Here is a 17,703-nt window from a genome sequence, read left to right as displayed (position 1 = left end):
TTTTTTAATCCAATGTGAAAATCTTTATGGAAGAAATATCTAAGAAATGAATCATAGTCAATTCACATGAATTTACCTTTGTATGAAATTTCACTTGAATACTCTCAATCTTAAAAACAGATAATTACATGGTGTTCTTTCATCTGACAGAACATATCCTCACACAAAACAACAGAAGCAATTAAATCAGACCTCTATAAACTTTATTTCCTTTTGAAATTATCTCAGTTACGTTTTAATAGCTTTTAGTAGATAACGTTTATGATAAAGATTCAAATTCTTGGAATTACTTAACTTTGTATGGTGACAGATGGTAACTAGACTTATCATGGTGATCATTTTGTAATTATAAAAATATTGAATCACTATGTTGTACACCTGAGACGAACACAATACTTTAATAACTCAACTGTATTTAAAAAAAAAAAACTTGGGATTTTCTTTTTTTCACACACACACACTGTATTTTATTTTTACAAGAGATAAATAAACTGACACCAAGCATTGTAAATGGATGACCACAACAAAAGCAACAATGACTGCAATCACCAAACATGAAACACACTCATACTATGTCATAATATTGACATTCAGTCCAGTAATCCTCCACTGTAACAGCTCCTTTACTTTGCACTGAAAATTGATTTGTATATTTTTTGCCTCTGAGTCCTTGTGGGATTTTTTATTTTTTAAATTCAAACAGAAAGTCACAAAAATTATAATCATCCTCATCAGTTCACTCAGTCCCATGTAATTAATTTTTTTTTTCATCTTGATCTTTTGTTAGCACTTTTATGAATTCATCAGTTTTCCATTAGAGTTCTGAAAATGCTTATTCATTCAGTTCAGCAGTATAAAATCTTGGGATTCAGAGATAAACCCACGCACCTATGGTCAACTAATCTATGACAAAGGAGGCAAAGATATACGATGGAGAAAAGACAGTCTCTTCAATAAGTGGTGCTGGGAAAACTGGACAGCTACATGTAAAAGAATGAAATTAGAATACTCCCTAACACCATACACAAAAATAAACTCAAAATGGATTACAGACCTAAATGTAAGACTGGACACTATAAAACTCTTAGAGGAAAACAGAGGAAGAACACTCTGACATAAATCACAGCAAGATCTTTTTTGATCCACCTCCTAGAGTAATGGAAATAAAAACAAAAATAAACAAATGGGACCTAATGAAACTTCAAAGCTTTTGCACAGCAAAGGAAACCATAAACAAGACGAAAAGACAACCCTCAGAATGGGAGAAAATATTTGCAAACGAATCAACGGACAAAGGATTAATCTCCAAAATATATAAACAGCTCATTCAGCTCAATATTAAAGAAACAAACACCCCAATCCAAAAATGGGCAGAAGACCTAAATAGACATTTCTCCAAAGAAGACATACAGACGGCCAAGAAGCACATGAAAAGATGCTCAACATCACTAATTATTAGAGAAATGCAAATCAAAACTACAATGAGGTATCACCTCACATCAATTAGAATGGGCATCATCAGAAAATCTACAAACAACAAATGCTGGAGAGGGTGTGGAGAAAAGGGAACCCTCTTGCACTGTTGGTGGGAATGTAAATTGATACAGCCACTATGGAGAACAATATGGAGGTTCCTTAAAAAACTAAAAATAGAATTACCATATGACCCAGCAATCCCACTACTGGGCATATACCCAGAGAAAACCGTAATTCAAAAAGACACATGCACCCGAATGTTCATTGCAGCACTATTTACAATAGCCAGGTCATGGAAGCAACCTAAATGCCCATCAACAGACGAATGGATAAAGAAGTTGTGGTACATATATACAATGGAATATTACTCAGCCATAAAAAGGAACGAAATTGAGTCATTTGTTGAGACGTGGAGGGATCTAGAGACTGTCATACAGAGTGAAGTAAGTCAGAAAGAGAAAAACAAATATTGTATATTAACGCATGTATGTGGAACCTAGAAAAATGGTACAGATGAGCCGGTTTGCAGGGCAGAAGTTGAGACACAGATGTAGAGAACAGACATATGGACACCAAGGGGGGAAAACTGCGGTGGGGTGGGGATAGTGGTGTGCTGAATTGGGCGATTGGGATTGACATGTATACACTGATGTGTATAAAATTGATGACTAATAAGAACCTGCAGTATAAACAAACAAACAAAACAACTAATACTAAACTTTCATTGGGTTATTTGTATGGAAATATGTTAATATAAATGTTTCAGACATTACATGAAATTTCTAAAAATCTTATATGTTCTGGTATAATGTTATAAGTCATAATCCTAGTTATTACTTTAAAATGTATATCTCAGAAATAACTAATTTTCTTGTCAACTGCATTATTATGAACTTTCATCAAATCTTTAACCGTGGTCATTTTTAAGTCTTTTGTCATTTACAGACAGTTCTGGGTGTACTCTGATGCTTTTGTAAATATGTTCCTATAAAAGGGTTTCATCTTCAGGAAATTCATGGAAAAGACTCTGACAAGTACAGGTTTCTGGTACCTGACTGTACTGCTGAACTGAATGAACAAGCATTTTCAGAACTCTAATGAAAAACTGATGAGCTCATAAAAGTGCTAACAAAAGATCAAGATAAAAAAAAAAATTAATTACATGGGACTGAGTGAACTGATGAGGATGAGTATAATTTTTGTGACTTTCTGGTTGAATTTAAAAAAAGAAAAAATCCCACAAGAACTCAGAGGCAAAGAATATACAAATCAATTTTCACTGCAAAGTAAAGGAGCTGTTGCAGTGGAGGATTACTGGACTGAATGTCAATATTATGACATAGTATGAGTGTGTTTCATGTTTGGTAATTGCAATCATTGTTGCTTTTGTTGTGGTCATCCATGTACAATGCTTGGTGTCAGTCTATTTATCTCTTGTAAAAATAAAATACAGTGTGTGTGAAAAAAAAAAAAAAAAAAAAAAAAATCTTGGGATTTTTAACAGCCAAGTCTTATCAGTCATACTACTGATGTTTAAATTTATGCATTTTTCTCTGAAAAAAAGATTGTAGAAGGTCTTGAAAGTCATGCTAAAAAAATCATTTCTAATAGTTATTGTGACTGATCTGATATCTGAAATATATGTTATCTGTTTCATTAAGGAATATGAACAAACTAAATAATTATTAAATTCTTTACTTTACCATTTACTAATTGTGTGTTACTAGGAAACTTACTTAATCTCCCTGAGCCTATTTCCTTCTAGTAAAAGGTATATAAGTCACTATAATAGTGATATATATCATTAATGATATATAAGTCACTGGACAGTTCTGAGAAGTAAATGAGATAATTCATATAAATCATTCAGAAATATGCCTAACATATAGGCCTAAATTTACATTAAGAATAGTTATCAGTATTAATGTGGTACAGAGGTAGTGAGAAATTATATTAATGTATGTAAAAGTAAAGTATCTAGCACATTGCTGGTCATACATAAGTCAACTTTCCCTCATTCATTTCCAAGTAATTAAAATAAAGAAGCTTCAACTGTTTTGACATGTTTTAACACTGGGCTGGGATGGAAGGGTGGGTAGAATTTCTTGAGACTAGGGATGTTAATTCTATCCCCCCTCTCCTCTATAGTCTTGCCTAGCTTAATCAAAAAAATAAATTGGACTAGATGCATTTAAAAACCACTCAATTTTTTCTATTATTTATGGTTTTATTTAATTTATTTGAAAAAAATCCCTAATTATTAGTAGCTCACATGTAAAATGAAACACTCTCTTAAAGCCTTATAAACTAAAACTTAAAAAAACAAAGGTTCCATGACTTCGCTGGTGGCACAGTGGATAAGAATCTGCCTGCCAATACAGGGGACACGGGTTCGATCCCTGGTCTGGGAAGATCCCACATGCCGCAGAGCAACTAAGCCCATGCACCACAACTACTGAGCCTGCACTCTAGAGCCCGCGTGCCACAACTACTGAGCCCGTGCACCACAACTACTGAAGCCCGCGTGCCTAGAGCCCGTGCTCTGCAACAAGAGAAGCCACTGCAATGAGAAGCCCGCGCACCGCGACGAAGAGTAGTCCCCGCTCGCCACAACTAGAGAAAGCCTGTGTGCAGCAATGAAGACCCAATGCAGCCAAAAATTAATTCTTTAAAAAACAAAAAAACCACAAACGTTCCTATAACCAGGTTGTCTAAGCAAATATTCCTTATTAGTAAGTAAAGTCTGTTACATCATATACATGTAAGGAAAGAGTTAAATGCAACCTTAAAAATCTTAATATATTCATTTTTTGTTTTTGAAATGGGGCTTTCCTTTTAAGACTTACATTTCTATTTCAGTTCAACCTATTAGATTAACTTCTAAAAAATTTCCCTGGAGTAGAAGTCCAAAAGTTTTGGTTTACAATGACTAAGATTTAAAAAAAATCTACTCCAAAGGAAGGAAGGAACTATTTTGAGGTATCTGTAATTCAGTGTAAAATTTTTAAAAAACTTGTTTCAAAACATTTCCAGTACATGAAAGGAGCCTATTGTTGAACTAAATTACTATCTGTGAGACTTGTTCATGACATGAAAAAATATACTGTAAAAAAATTTCAGTGATTAATTTAATTAGCATTTAATTTTTCAAGTCTCTTATCTGCCAGTTATAGTAGTTCTTCTCTGAACAGAGAAAGTACTTACCGCAAGACAGAAGTTACATGATATTACCTAATAACTCTGAAAATAAGTCCATTAATTGCCTTTGAAGCTAGGGATTATTTTCTTTAAATTTATGGGCTTGAGGTAGAGCCTATTTATAAACTAGTCACCTGTCATGATACATGCTTTGGGACGGAGAAATAATGAAATCCCTTCAATATTTCAGGAAACTTCTAAACCCTATTGTATAGAGCTAATTTTCAATATTATTTTTTACCTCTAGCATAAGTAACAGAAGTTACCCTTTTCATCTTAAATATATGGTTCTCTTCAATCCTTTTATTAGACATTGGTATACAACTTTGGTAATAGATGCTTACAGCACTTATTATAATTAGGTAGAAAAGAACACTGGTTTTGCCACTCCTATTTTATCAAAACATCTCTCATAAAAAAGGTGGTACAATTTTTTTATAGGTTATTAAATTGGAGGGACATGAGTACCTTTTAATTAACATGCACTATTTTCACTATTTTTGTTACTGTGTAGTAGGACAATTTGATGAAGGGCACTACTTAAAAATTATATTTAAAAAAACTTGGAATACACACATGCCAATATGAATACTGATTCCAACCCACCAGTTAATTTTAAAGTTGTCTCTATTATTTTTTCTCTGCTTCAATACTTCCAATAAATTCCCCATTAAATCTTTGTTAAAGGAAGAAAAACTTTTGAGATTCCTAGGAAGATTAACTAAAAATAAATATATCCTGCCTTAGAATATAAGAATGTAGTAATAACCATTTCCTATACTTACTATTAGTGTATCTGATAAAAGACAAACTGACAAAATATTAATAAAATACAAACTGATTATGAGGAGGCTACAAGTGACCCAGATATGGTTCTGTTCTATGTAATAAAAAAAGGAAGTGATCCAATTATTAAAACAATAATTATCAACTACAATTTAACATTGTGCAGAGTCCAGAAATGTTCGAAAATAAAATGTGATAACAGAAATATTCAGTCAAAATGCTAAAAATTTACATATTAAGTTAGCCTTCTCTATTAATTCAGGAAAATCACTTTTTCTATTTTTACCCAATTTTGAAGTGATTTTACTTGCTAGCAAACATTCCCTACAAAAAAATAAATAAAGTAAGTGTTGACTATCTTTCAATTGAAACTAAAAGTTTCCTTTAAATTCCTTAAAATAATGGCTATTATCAACTTACAGTAAGGAAGAGTTGGATGAGAAGTCATTCTTCTGACATTATTAATGGCTTTCTTAATCATCTGTTAACAAAGAAAAATCATTCTTTTACAGTTACAATAAAAAGTAGTATTAAAAATTTAAATTGTGACAGGAAATTCAAATAACATTTATTCATTTTTACATGATTCCATAACTATCGTAATGGGTGCTAAAAATACTAAACATGGTAACAGAAATGAAATTTAATAGCTCAGCTCTGTAACATTTAAGTGTACATACATTTTCTGCATCATTACCTAGTATCTAAGAACAAATTCACCTCAAGAATTTAGTCTTACCTCCTTTCTTGCCAATTCTTTTCTTATCCCATTAAATTTATTGGAACAATCCTGAATAGTATAAGGTTAAAAAGACAGGCAGAAGAATGTGAAAAAAAAAAAAAAAGAGGTAAACAGAAAACTGTATAAATTTTTAACTGATAGTTTGGAACTATTTATTTACCCATTTTAAAATTATGCTTTGAATGATTTACATAGCCTGTCAAATAAGAGTAAACTAAACATGCGAAATTAAAGAGATAATTTTAATTTATAGACTATTTCCTACTTATAACTGTAACTATAGTTATAGGTTATCCTAAGTTTGTAGCACCAGTCTCATGTACATTTTGTTGTTATTGTTCTTCTGGATTTTAAATTGTTCAATTAGCCTAAAGCTGTAAGTAAAGTGGGGATTTGGTAGGGAGGGAAGGAACTAGGCCAGCAGAACCAGTGAGGGATAGAAACACTGAAAGATATATATGGCTGCAGTTATACTCCAAAACAGCAGAAATTGGTCATAACTAGTATTCCTTTTCATTAGCATTCATAATTTAATAAAATAATAGGATTAAGAAAATATTTGATCAAATCCTCTACACACAAAAAACAACCTTCTGAATGTTACTACTGTTTAGTAAACTTCATGTTTAAATCCCTTGCCCCTCAATTTAGAAAAAGTCTAAAGATTCCTGTTCTTTCTTTTAATTATCATTTTTTTTCTGGTAAGAGTATCAAAGGAAAATCATGAGTAAAAAAAAGAAAGTTAAATAAGATTCTGAAAGCATATGTAGAATATTATAAGGGAAAGAAATCACTAATTATTTTAGAAGATCCATATAAAAAGGAACCACCTTATTATATTGGTTTACAAACCACAATGACCCCAACTAAAAAAGATGTCCTTCTAACATTTAAATAGGAAGAAAATTCAGTCCTAAGAGGAATAACAAAGGTAAATTTCCATATTATAATACTCTGGAGAATAAACAAATATTTTCTGAGCACCTACTAAATGTTAAGCACCATTCTACTTAGAGATCATCAATATATAAGGCAGGCATAACATAATCTCTCAAAGAGCTTGCATTGCAGAGGGTATAAAAAAAAAGACAACCCAATAATGAATAATTTCCAAACTGATGATGAGATGATAAAATGGGATAATATGACGATCAAATGAGATAACAGTGTGGCTGGCAGTAGCGTAGGGAGGAGCAGATACCTTTGCTAAGGAAGCAAGGGAAATCTCTGGGAATTTGAGTTGAGATCTGAATGGTAAACAGAAGAAGAGTATTTCAAGCAGAAAACAAGGTAAAGGCTCTGAGCTTGATGTGCTCAAGTGACAGAAAGAAGGCCACTGTGACTAGAGCAGAGGGAATCAGGTGTGGAAACAAGGGAGATGCTGCTGCAGAGGCTGGCAGAGTTTAAATCACATAGGGCCTTAGAGGCCATGTTAAGGACTTGTTTTAAAGCTGTACTGGGAAATCTTAAAGTTTTAAGCATGGGAGTGATAACCTGAATGATGTTTTAGAAAAGAGCAACTCTGCCTGCTGTGTACAAAACAGAGGGAGCAGTATAGAAGCAGAGAGACCAGAAAGAAAGCTGTTACAGGAAGAATTATAACCTATTCTCTGAAAATGGAGTTGGAAAAAGTGCTTATTATTTCTTTTTGTATATTTTGTATATTCTCTTTAAGTTCTTTAAAAGATAATAATATCAGTAGGTTTTACAAATGAATTTTAATGTATCTGTCCATTGGAAAAAATTTAACTATTAATGACCAAGTCTTTTCTTTTGAATAATCACTAGATTGCTTTTCAAATTCTTAATACTTAAAACACTCCTACCTGAAATCAATGAGTGAAGGGGAATGGAGGGCTTTAACACAAGCTCTCCCACAAATTTGAGATAGTGACCTGAGTTAAATTCCTTGACCTTTCTGGATCTCAAGCTTCATCTAAAGAATGGTAAGTAGGAGTAATTACAACAGCTACAACAGATATCTCAAACAATAATAAGGTTATATGAGTGATAAAGGAACTGCATTAAGTATAAAATATTATCAGGTATTATTAAAGATGACTGAGCCTTTATTTAAATAATTAGCCTTACAAAAACCACCTACCACCTAGAAAGCCATGGAAAGAATTGCTGGTGCTGGGTTTCTTTGGTTCTGTGTATCAATTCCTATACCCTAAGTGTCAACAAAGGAATCTCATGTGGGTATAAACATGGATCACATCTTAGGTAATCAGGGCTCAAGAAGATCCTCCATTACTACAGAAAAATTCTGTTTTAGTTCATCTGCATATTGTATTTTGCTTAAATTAAAAAAAATGTATATCATTTTTATTTGTTCAAAAAAAGAAAAATTTGTCTCAGCATCAACTAACAGTTGTTAGTTGATAACCATTTAAAAATATTATCTAGACTAGGGGTTGGCAAACCTTTTTCGTAAAGAATTAGATAATAAATGTTTTGGACTCTATGGGCATATAGTCTCTGCTCAGATACTCAATCCTACCACTGTAGTGTGAAAGCATCCATAAACAAAATATTAAAACAAATGAGTGTGGCTATGTTACAATAAAACTTTATTTATAGACAACAAAATCTGAATTTCATATAATTTTCATGTGTCACAGAATACCATTCTTCTTTTGATTTTTTTTCAACGGCTGAAAAATACAAACACCATTCTTAGCGTGTTGTCGACACAACAGGTAGTAGGCAGGATTTGACCCATAGGCCGTAGTTTGCTGAGGCCTAATTTGGACCAGTAAGTTCCAAATAATTATTACTTAAAATACAGCTCTTTGTATTTTCAATTATTTATTTAAAATAATTTTTATCCTTTTCAAATGAAAACATATTATTCTTCAAATCAAAATTTATAATTTCCAACAAGTATGACTTATTCAAAAAATTAAGAATTAAAAAAAATATATTTGGTGAGAACCCTCCTGTCTAAAGGAGCAGAGAATGGGGGCTGTATCATACCAGTGCTGTGAAATGTATTGAGACTTGCTTTTTGGCCTAGAAAATGACCACTTTTTGTAATCTTTCCATGAGTAATTAAGAAGAATGAGTGGTTTCTTTTTCCAAGGAGGAAATGCAGATGGCCTATAGATACATGAAAAGATGCTCAACATTGCTGATCATCAGGGAAATGTAAATCAAAACCACAATGAGATATCACCTCACACCTGTCAGAATGGCTATCATCAAAAAGAACACAAATAACAAATGTTGGCGAGGATGTGGAGAAAAGGGAACCCTTGTACACTGTTGGTGGTAAATAAATTGGTACAGCCATTGTGGAAAACAGTATGGAGGTTTCTCAAAAAGTTAAAAATAGAACTACCATATGACTCAGCAGTTCCACTCCTGGGTATATGTCAAAAACAAAAACAAAAACACTAATTCAAAAAGATACATGCACCCCAATGTTCATAGTAGTGTTGTTTACAATTGCCAAGATATGAAAGCAGCCTAAGTGTCCATTAACAGACGAATGGAAACAGAAGATGTGAAACACACACACACACACACACACACACACACTGGAATACTACTCAGCCATGATAAAGAATGAAATCTTGCCATTTGCAACAACATGGATGGACTTGGAGGGCATTATGCTAAGTGAAATAAGTCAGAGAAAGACAAATACTGTATGATATGTGGAATCTAAAAAATACAACAAACTAGTGAATATAACAAAAAAGAAGCAGACTCACAGATATAGAGAACAAACTAGTAGTTACCATTTGGGAGAGGGGAGGAGGGAGGGGCGTTATAGGGATAGGGAATTGAGAGGTACAAACTATTATGTGTAAAATAAGCTACAAGGATATATTGTACAACACGGGGAATATAGCCAATATTTTACAATAACTATAAATGGAGCATAACCTTTAAAAACTGTGACTCATTATACTGTACAGCTGTAACATATAATATTGTACAGCAACAATAACTCAACAAAAAAATTTTAAAAATTAAAAACAAAATATTTACATCATCTTTTATCTATTAAGTTAGAGAGAAAAACAGGACATTTATACACAAATATTTTTAACTTTACATACCACTGATGCTCCTCTGCCAGTCTGTGTACTACCAAGCCATGGCATGTTAATTGGAGTACCAGGATTGCTATGTGTGTATGGGGTTGTACCCTGCACAGCTGTTAAATCATCACGAGCATGTATAACCAAGAAATCTTCTGACCTACAAAGGAATATCAGCCAGAATGAAAGCAACCCATCAGTTCTTTATTTCTTCTGTTATACCTGAAAGCTCTAACATATGACTTTGTATTTCCCTTTAAAATTAATTTTTTTCAGCTCTTAACTCTCAACTCACAATAATTTCGTACGTGAACAATTTCAGATCCCTTCACCTATTCTCTTCTAACCCTCGATTCCCTTCTTTAAAGCTCCAGCTACCCCTTCTTTACTCTTTAGCATATCAATTTCCACTTTGCTTACAATCTAGGACTATTCCTTTAAAAAATCATTGAAAGGTATAGTTCTGTGGATGTCATTATTCGTACTGCAATGTCACCAAATAAAAACAAAGTATAAGGGTACCCTTTGGTTTCCATTTCTATATCATCATCTACCCAAGTATAGATCTGTGTAGCCAGAATTCCAGAAACATCTAGTTCTTGAACGTCATGGCTTGAAGCAATTGCTATGCAGTTTCTGTTCGCCTGAAAAATAAATCATACAGTACTTTTTAAATAAAAAAGCATAACGTGTATATGCGCTACTTTTGAAAAGGGAGACTACAAAACAGCCTCTAGAAATGATAACTTTAAGGTACAGAATAAATAGTATTTTCACAAATAAATATTTTAAATTAATTTTAATAAATAACTTTGAGTGAAATAATCATCAGCTTGAGCTTGGAGATATGTTTATATTCTAAGAATTCCAGAGCATCCAACAGAAAGCCAGCTATAAATGGAAATGCATGTGCCACTTCATTTCTTCTCCCAGCACTGTCTCTCTAGTCTACTAGAATGGTACAATCTCCCTAAGGTTTGCACAGTTCAGAAATGTGGAGTGAGATGTTGAACAATATAGGAGCCCTGGGAGGTAAAGAAAGGTAAGGGAGATGAGGAACTCCAAACTAAAGAAATAATGGTGAATTATTCAAATAAGATGGTATCACTTTCACCTAAAGCCTTTCGATCTTAGGCAAGACAAACAGAATTTGGGAAAAGGTCACAAAGAAGAGGTGAAGAAGAGCGAGGGAAGTATGTCAGAAAAAATCATAAATGAAAACTTGGTCAGTTTAAATGATAGAAAATTTTAAACATCTACAAATCTAAAACATGTATCTCTAAAACAGAAAATGGAAAGATATTGACAGCAAAAAGAAAACAGGATTAGTATTTCCATTATGTAAAATGCTAAATACAAACTAATAAGAAAAAACTGAGACCCCAGAGATACGTGGGAAAAGGATATTAACTAGACTGTTGGAAGGTAATTCTCCATGGGACTCTCCACTTTTGCATGTCTTGTGAGTTAGTCAATGACTGCCTTTGTTTCACAGTATTATTGCCAGGATGTCTATATAGCTATAGTCTCTCCCTCCAGATCAAAAGGCAGATATGCTTAATGTACATTAGAAAAGATTTGGGTATCACTGGCCTTCTTGCTGTCACTTTGTGGGAACTGTACCTCAGGGAACCAGAGCAAAAATGCTAACATTCTAGTTTTTGCTATTAGTAATAAACTGTCCTTTGTCTCTGGTCTTGTGTCTTCTAACAGTATCCATTAAACTGTGAAAGCTAACTTGTTCGATTGAATGCAGGGGAAGATCTCAGATCCTTCACAGTTCTTGACACAGATAATTCACAACTAAACAAATAGGGAAAAGTTCAATCTCATCAGCATTTTAAATTACTGCAATTTAAAAGCAAAGGATATTTCTTAGCTACAAATTTAGCAAAGATGTAAAAACAGTATATCTGGAGAAATAAAAAGTAAACAAGTACACTCTTACAGAGTCAACAGGAAACTTTGTATATGTGGATGACTGTTCATTACTAGTTACTTATACAATACATCCAAATAAGAGAAAAAAGCTAGTTTGTTTTATAGCACAAAATATTAAAATCTTATTTTCTTCAGGGGAAGGAAGTTACTTGTTGAGTGTAGATAATAATTTTATATTTGTATTGTGTAATATGTATATATCACATTATATAGATATTACATCATGAGAACTGCCTGGCTAAGGGGCTAATCCCAAACTTGCCTGCTATGAACAGAACTAGTCACTGTTAGGGAGAGTCTTTGAGGAATATGAGATGAAGAACACAGGGAAAGATGAGGACAGAATGACAAAGGATCTATCCAGGTGAAATCAAAGAAAAGACAGACATAGGGAATTCCCCAGTGGTCCAGTGGGTAAGACTCTGCGCTTTCACTGCTGAGGGTGTGGGTTCAATCCCTCGTCAGGGAACTAAGATCCCACAAGCCGCACGGTGCAGGCAAAAAAAAAGACAGACATAGCATAGGAAGATGAAGAATCAACTAGAAGTCCCTATACATTTTGCAGTAAGGCAATTAGGGAAGATAAGAGGGGAAAATGACTAAGCTAACTTTCAACCTTGGACCACTGTACCTAAGGCCACCTCTTCTGTAAGTAGCTTATAGACACCTCTAAGGAGGATATTGAGTAAGAAAGCTAAGGAATACAAAGAAAACTCTAGTTGGGCAGCTATTGTAGCTGAAAGTCAAAGAGGGAGAATTTCTGTGAGTCACATATAAGCTTAATTTTGATCTATACGAAGAACCACATTCAACATATTCATATAAAGAAAACAGGAAACATTTTCTTTGGATTAGCTGCATGTGTTGTATAAATTCTAAAGGCAGGGGACTTCCCTGACGGTCCAGTGGTTAATATTCTGTGCTTCCACTGCAAGGGGCATGGGTTCCATCCCTGGTCGGGGAACTAAGATCCCGCATGCCAAAAAATAAAAATAAAAAATAAAATTAAATAAATAAATTCTAAAGGCAACTGCATATATAAATACTTGAGACCTCTGTGTAGTAATAAAACATTTTATCTGCTATACATCCAAGATCAAATAAATTATCAAACAATATAATCATTTTATGAAATAAAAAATTTACTCACATTGCAATTTAAGTAGAAAGTAGCTCTGGGAAAGGGAAACACTGCTACTGAATAAACTGACAGAACAGGAGACATTCTCCAACTATGAATACTTAATCAAAGAAAAGAAAAATGTCTATGTACTTACTTTATTAACAGCAAAGGCAGTAATGATATCAGATTCCTTATGAATAATTCTTGCTTTACCTCCAGGATATCCCGAATCTGCTTCTATCTAAATGGAGGGAAAGAAAATACAAAGATACAGTGATTTTAGTAAATGAAAAAACATAATATATGTGTCTTTCATTTAATACTTGCATAAATTAAGAAACTTTTCAGATATTTCAAATCCAAAGGTACTATTTTACATGTTACTTATTTCTAAAACAAAATTTGGCAAGAGGAATTTACATCTTTTCAAATTTGCTTTTTCACATATAAAAAGATAATTGATATACAACTTCATTAACTGCTTATGTTCTTAAGCTGCAATAAGTTAACTTTAAGACATTCTAATTATTAACGTTAAGATAAGTTTACCGTGTTTCTTAGTATTAGAATCCTTTGATAATATTTTAAATATTTTAATATTAAAAGGTCAGAAGGTAAATATCTTAGGTTTTGCAGACCAGTAAAGAATTATGTTGCATATTCTTTTTTAAAACAACCTTTCAAAAATATAAAAACCATTCTTAGCTCATGGCCTACAGAAGAACAAGTAGGACATAGCCAGCTGAATATATTTTACTGACTCTTTGTCTAAAATAACTTTTAATTTATAAAAGAAACCTGAAATCCGGAAAGACATAGTAATTTGCCCAAGTCAGTAATCATTTTAATAGCTGAATAAACCATAATTCAATATACTTTAGACAAGGGAAATATATTTGACCTTTTGCTTACCCCACAGAAGGCATAAACACCTTTCAACTCAGAAGAGAGTACTGTATAAAATCAACATTTACTAAAATAAACAGAGGTAAAATGAAGAGGCAATTGTTAAGAGTTGGAGATGTTACTTAATGTACTATTTTGTTTCATTTTATTTTATCCTCTCTAACCTTCAACCTTTAAAATGAATTATTATAAAATGTTTCACAACTCATTGTGCAGTGCAGAAGTTATTAATTTGAAATCAGAAAACAAATTAACTTCCTGGAAAATTTAGATAAAATATCACCAATCCCCATCCACTGTTTGACCACAGAACTGAGGAGGGTGAGCAGTATTTTTAAAAATGGCAACTAAGATGACAGTTCATTTGCAAAGTTGAAAGAGACATAATATAATCAAACCAAAATAACCATATGCAATCAAAACTCATAGTCACTGGATGTAAAGATGTCAAATATACTCTAATCTTAAATGCAACTGGATAACAAACATGAAAGAATTTCACTGCTCGTACCAGCATTTTGGTTGATTTGAGGGTTAACTTCTTTTCTAAATAAAGTCTTAGTTCTGGTTGAGGCCCATCATCCAGTAAGAATGTCTAAGTCAAATTCTGTAATTTCATGACCAAAATCCCAACTTAACCACCTACCTGCCTGGTATCTAAAGTACACTAAGTGTCCACTACTGGGTTTTGAAGAAATTGGAAATAAAGACAAATGATATTTCCATGGAATAGAGGGATATGCTATTTGCTGGTAATGAATGGGTGGGTGGAAAATTTCAGTTTCACCGGCAGCACTTCTTCAGACTTTACACTCACGGAGAGGAAACCATGAACTTCAAAAAACCTTCTTCAGTGTGGGAATACATTCCTGTCCTTTCATTATCTAGATTTACTAAAACATTGTTTCTTAATAGTGCGGTCCCAAGAAGACCTGCATGAGAATCAATTAAAAGGGGTGGGGTTGGGTGGGGTAGGAGGAATGGTGTTTGGCATCAAGAGTTTATGTATATTTAATTTTGAGAACAATCATAAGTTGTAGGAGATGAATTTGGAGAAGTAGGCAGAGTTTAGTTTGCACAGGGCCTTAAAAGCTATAATAAAGAATTCAGATTTTATTTTAAGGTTAGAAAACCACTGGAGGGTTTTGATAATTCTGGATGCTGTGGGGCAAAACATAAAGGGCGTGAGACTGGCTGCCAGGAAACTAGTTAAGAGGCAACTACAGTAGCTGAAGTAAGAGGCAGTGGTGTATTTGATTAGGGGAGTAGGAATGGTGGCACTGATTAAGTGGTTAGCATTAGAATAAATTTTGCCAATAGGTTGAGACTGCAGTAGTGAGAAAAAGAGAGGAAGCAAGGGTGACTCCCAGTTTTCAGACCATTCTCAAAAAATGATACTGAGACAAAAGTGAAGGAAAGAATAGGTTTAGGTTGGGATTAGGGGAAGACAGAAAATTCTATGTTTTGACATTGAGGGGGAGGTAACTACTAGATTATATATGCAAGTCTGGACTTCACGAAATGAGCAGGGCTGGAGAGAATTAAGAATTATCAGCCAATGGATGATATTTAAGCCATCAGATAACCCAAAGAGAAAGTAAAGATAGAAAGAGAAAAGGTTAGAGAACTAAGTCCTGGAGCACCCAACATTCCAAAGGTAGGAAAAAAAAGACTGGTCATTTCAGGAGTGCGAAACAGCACTGGGAAAGATAAATACTGACACTGAATAAACTGAAAGAACAAGAAACATTCTCCAACTATGAACTTAATAATCAAAGATGATGTTATGGGAACCAAGTGAAATAAAGAGTTTCAACAAAGTAGCTGGGATCAACACTACCAAAGAATACTGAAAAGTTGAATTTAAAAAGACAGAGAATTGACTACTGAAACTAGTGTAGACATACACTATAGGACAATCTCAGTGGAGAGGGCTGGAGATAATATTTAACTAGGTTAGAGAAACATGTGACATCTGGTGAACAGGGTAGGAAGTCCACTGGGGAAGGTTCACAGGGGCATTCCACTGAGTTGATAATGTTTTATTTCTGAAGCTGGGTAGTTCCTACATGGTATTTGCAATACTACTCTTTAAGTCTTCTTGAATGACTTTACAGGCAACTCTGTAATTGAATTTTCCCAGGTAAAGGCTTAGAGAAATCAGGCAATAGATTCTCAAAGGCAGATTTTTTGGTTTTCATTTTAAAGTAAGACAATAAAATATATTTGCTTATGTTGAGAATAATTTGAGAGGTAAAAATTTATCATGGAGGTGAGATGAATAAATACTGAAGCAAAGTCCTTGGGGAGGTAAGAGCAGACAGGATCAGTGCACAGGTGGAAGATTTGGCTTTGGATAAAAGAGTGACAGTGACATCTACTGTGAGAGAAGGCAGAACAAAACATCTGTACATAGAGCAGAAGTTAGATTTGGTGGTGGGACAATATGGTGGGCTAAATCTCTGCTGACTTATTTTGACAGCAAAACAAGGTCATCCATAGAAAGTAGTAAAGAAATACTGGAAGTTTGAGGTAAGAAGGAAAAAGTGGGGAGAATGGAAAAGAGAATGAAGAAACAATTATGATGGTGGAATAGTTTAATTTGGGATTGCGGCTATAAATTTTAAATAAGGCAAGCCCCCATGGTTTGTGCTTTTTCTTCATCCATGTTCAGCTATTTGGGTGCAGACACAGAGTAGACAGAGAGCTAGGTTTAAACAGGTTTGGGAATTTTCAAGGCAAGTACAGTGTAGAGAGAACAGGGCAAAAAGGCTGAGGTTTGCAAGGGACTGATCATAATGATGGATCATGGAATCTAAGCTGGGAAAGAAAGGAACTGGGGACATGAAACAGGCAAATAGAAATACATAACTCACATGTGCTACAAACACTGAAAGTCATATGACATAAAATCAGAGTAAAAAAAATCACAATGGGGAGAGGAGCTTCAAGATGGCGGAGGAGTAAGACGTGGAGATCACCTTTCTCCCCACAAATACATCAGAAATACATCTACATGTGGAACAACTCCTACAGAACACCTACTGAACGCTGGCAGAAGACCTCAGACCTCCCAAAAGGCAAGAAACTCCCCACATACCTGGGTAGGGCAAAAGAAAAAAGAAAAAACAGAGACAAAAGAATAGGGAAGGGACCTGCAACAGTGGGAGGGAGCTGTGAAGGAGGAAAGGTTTCCACACACTAGGAAGGCCCTTTGCGGGCAGAGACTTCGGGTGGCGGACGGGGGAAGCTTCGGAGCCACGGAGGAGAGCGCAGCAACGGGGGTGCGGAGGACAAAGCAGAGAGATCCCTGCACAGAGGATCAGTGCCGACCAGCACTCACCAGCCTGAGAGGCTTGTCTGCTCACCTGCCGGGGCGGGCGGGGGCTGGGAGCTCAGGCTCAGGCTTCGGAGGTCAGATCCCAGGGAGAGGACTGGGGTTGGCTGCGTGAACACAGCCTGAAGGGGCTAGTGCGCCA

At 34.3% G+C, this 17,703-nt stretch overlaps 1 protein-coding gene across 2 annotated transcripts in view; it reads right to left on the bottom strand.

Annotated features, from left to right (window-relative positions):
- The window catches only part of DMXL1 (Dmx like 1), a 129,760-nt gene that overhangs the window by 14,561 nt on the left and 97,496 nt on the right, over positions 1 to 17,703 (bottom strand). For both annotated transcript variants that reach the window (XM_061189539.1, XM_061189540.1), the window contains 4 exons: positions 13,473 to 13,559; positions 10,777 to 10,898; positions 10,273 to 10,414; positions 5,881 to 5,941 (listed from right to left, as the gene is read on the bottom strand). In XM_061189539.1, coding sequence (XP_061045522.1) covers positions 5,881 to 5,941; positions 10,273 to 10,414; positions 10,777 to 10,898; positions 13,473 to 13,559 — 412 coding nt within the window. The remainder of the gene's footprint in view (positions 1 to 5,880; positions 5,942 to 10,272; positions 10,415 to 10,776; positions 10,899 to 13,472; positions 13,560 to 17,703) is intronic.

This window comes from Eubalaena glacialis, chromosome 4 (assembly GCF_028564815.1).
Source record: "Eubalaena glacialis isolate mEubGla1 chromosome 4, mEubGla1.1.hap2.+ XY, whole genome shotgun sequence".
Taxonomy (NCBI): domain Eukaryota; kingdom Metazoa; phylum Chordata; class Mammalia; order Artiodactyla; family Balaenidae; genus Eubalaena; species Eubalaena glacialis.
Note: the sequence above shows the minus strand (reverse complement) of the source record. Positions and strands in the feature narration are given on the sequence as shown.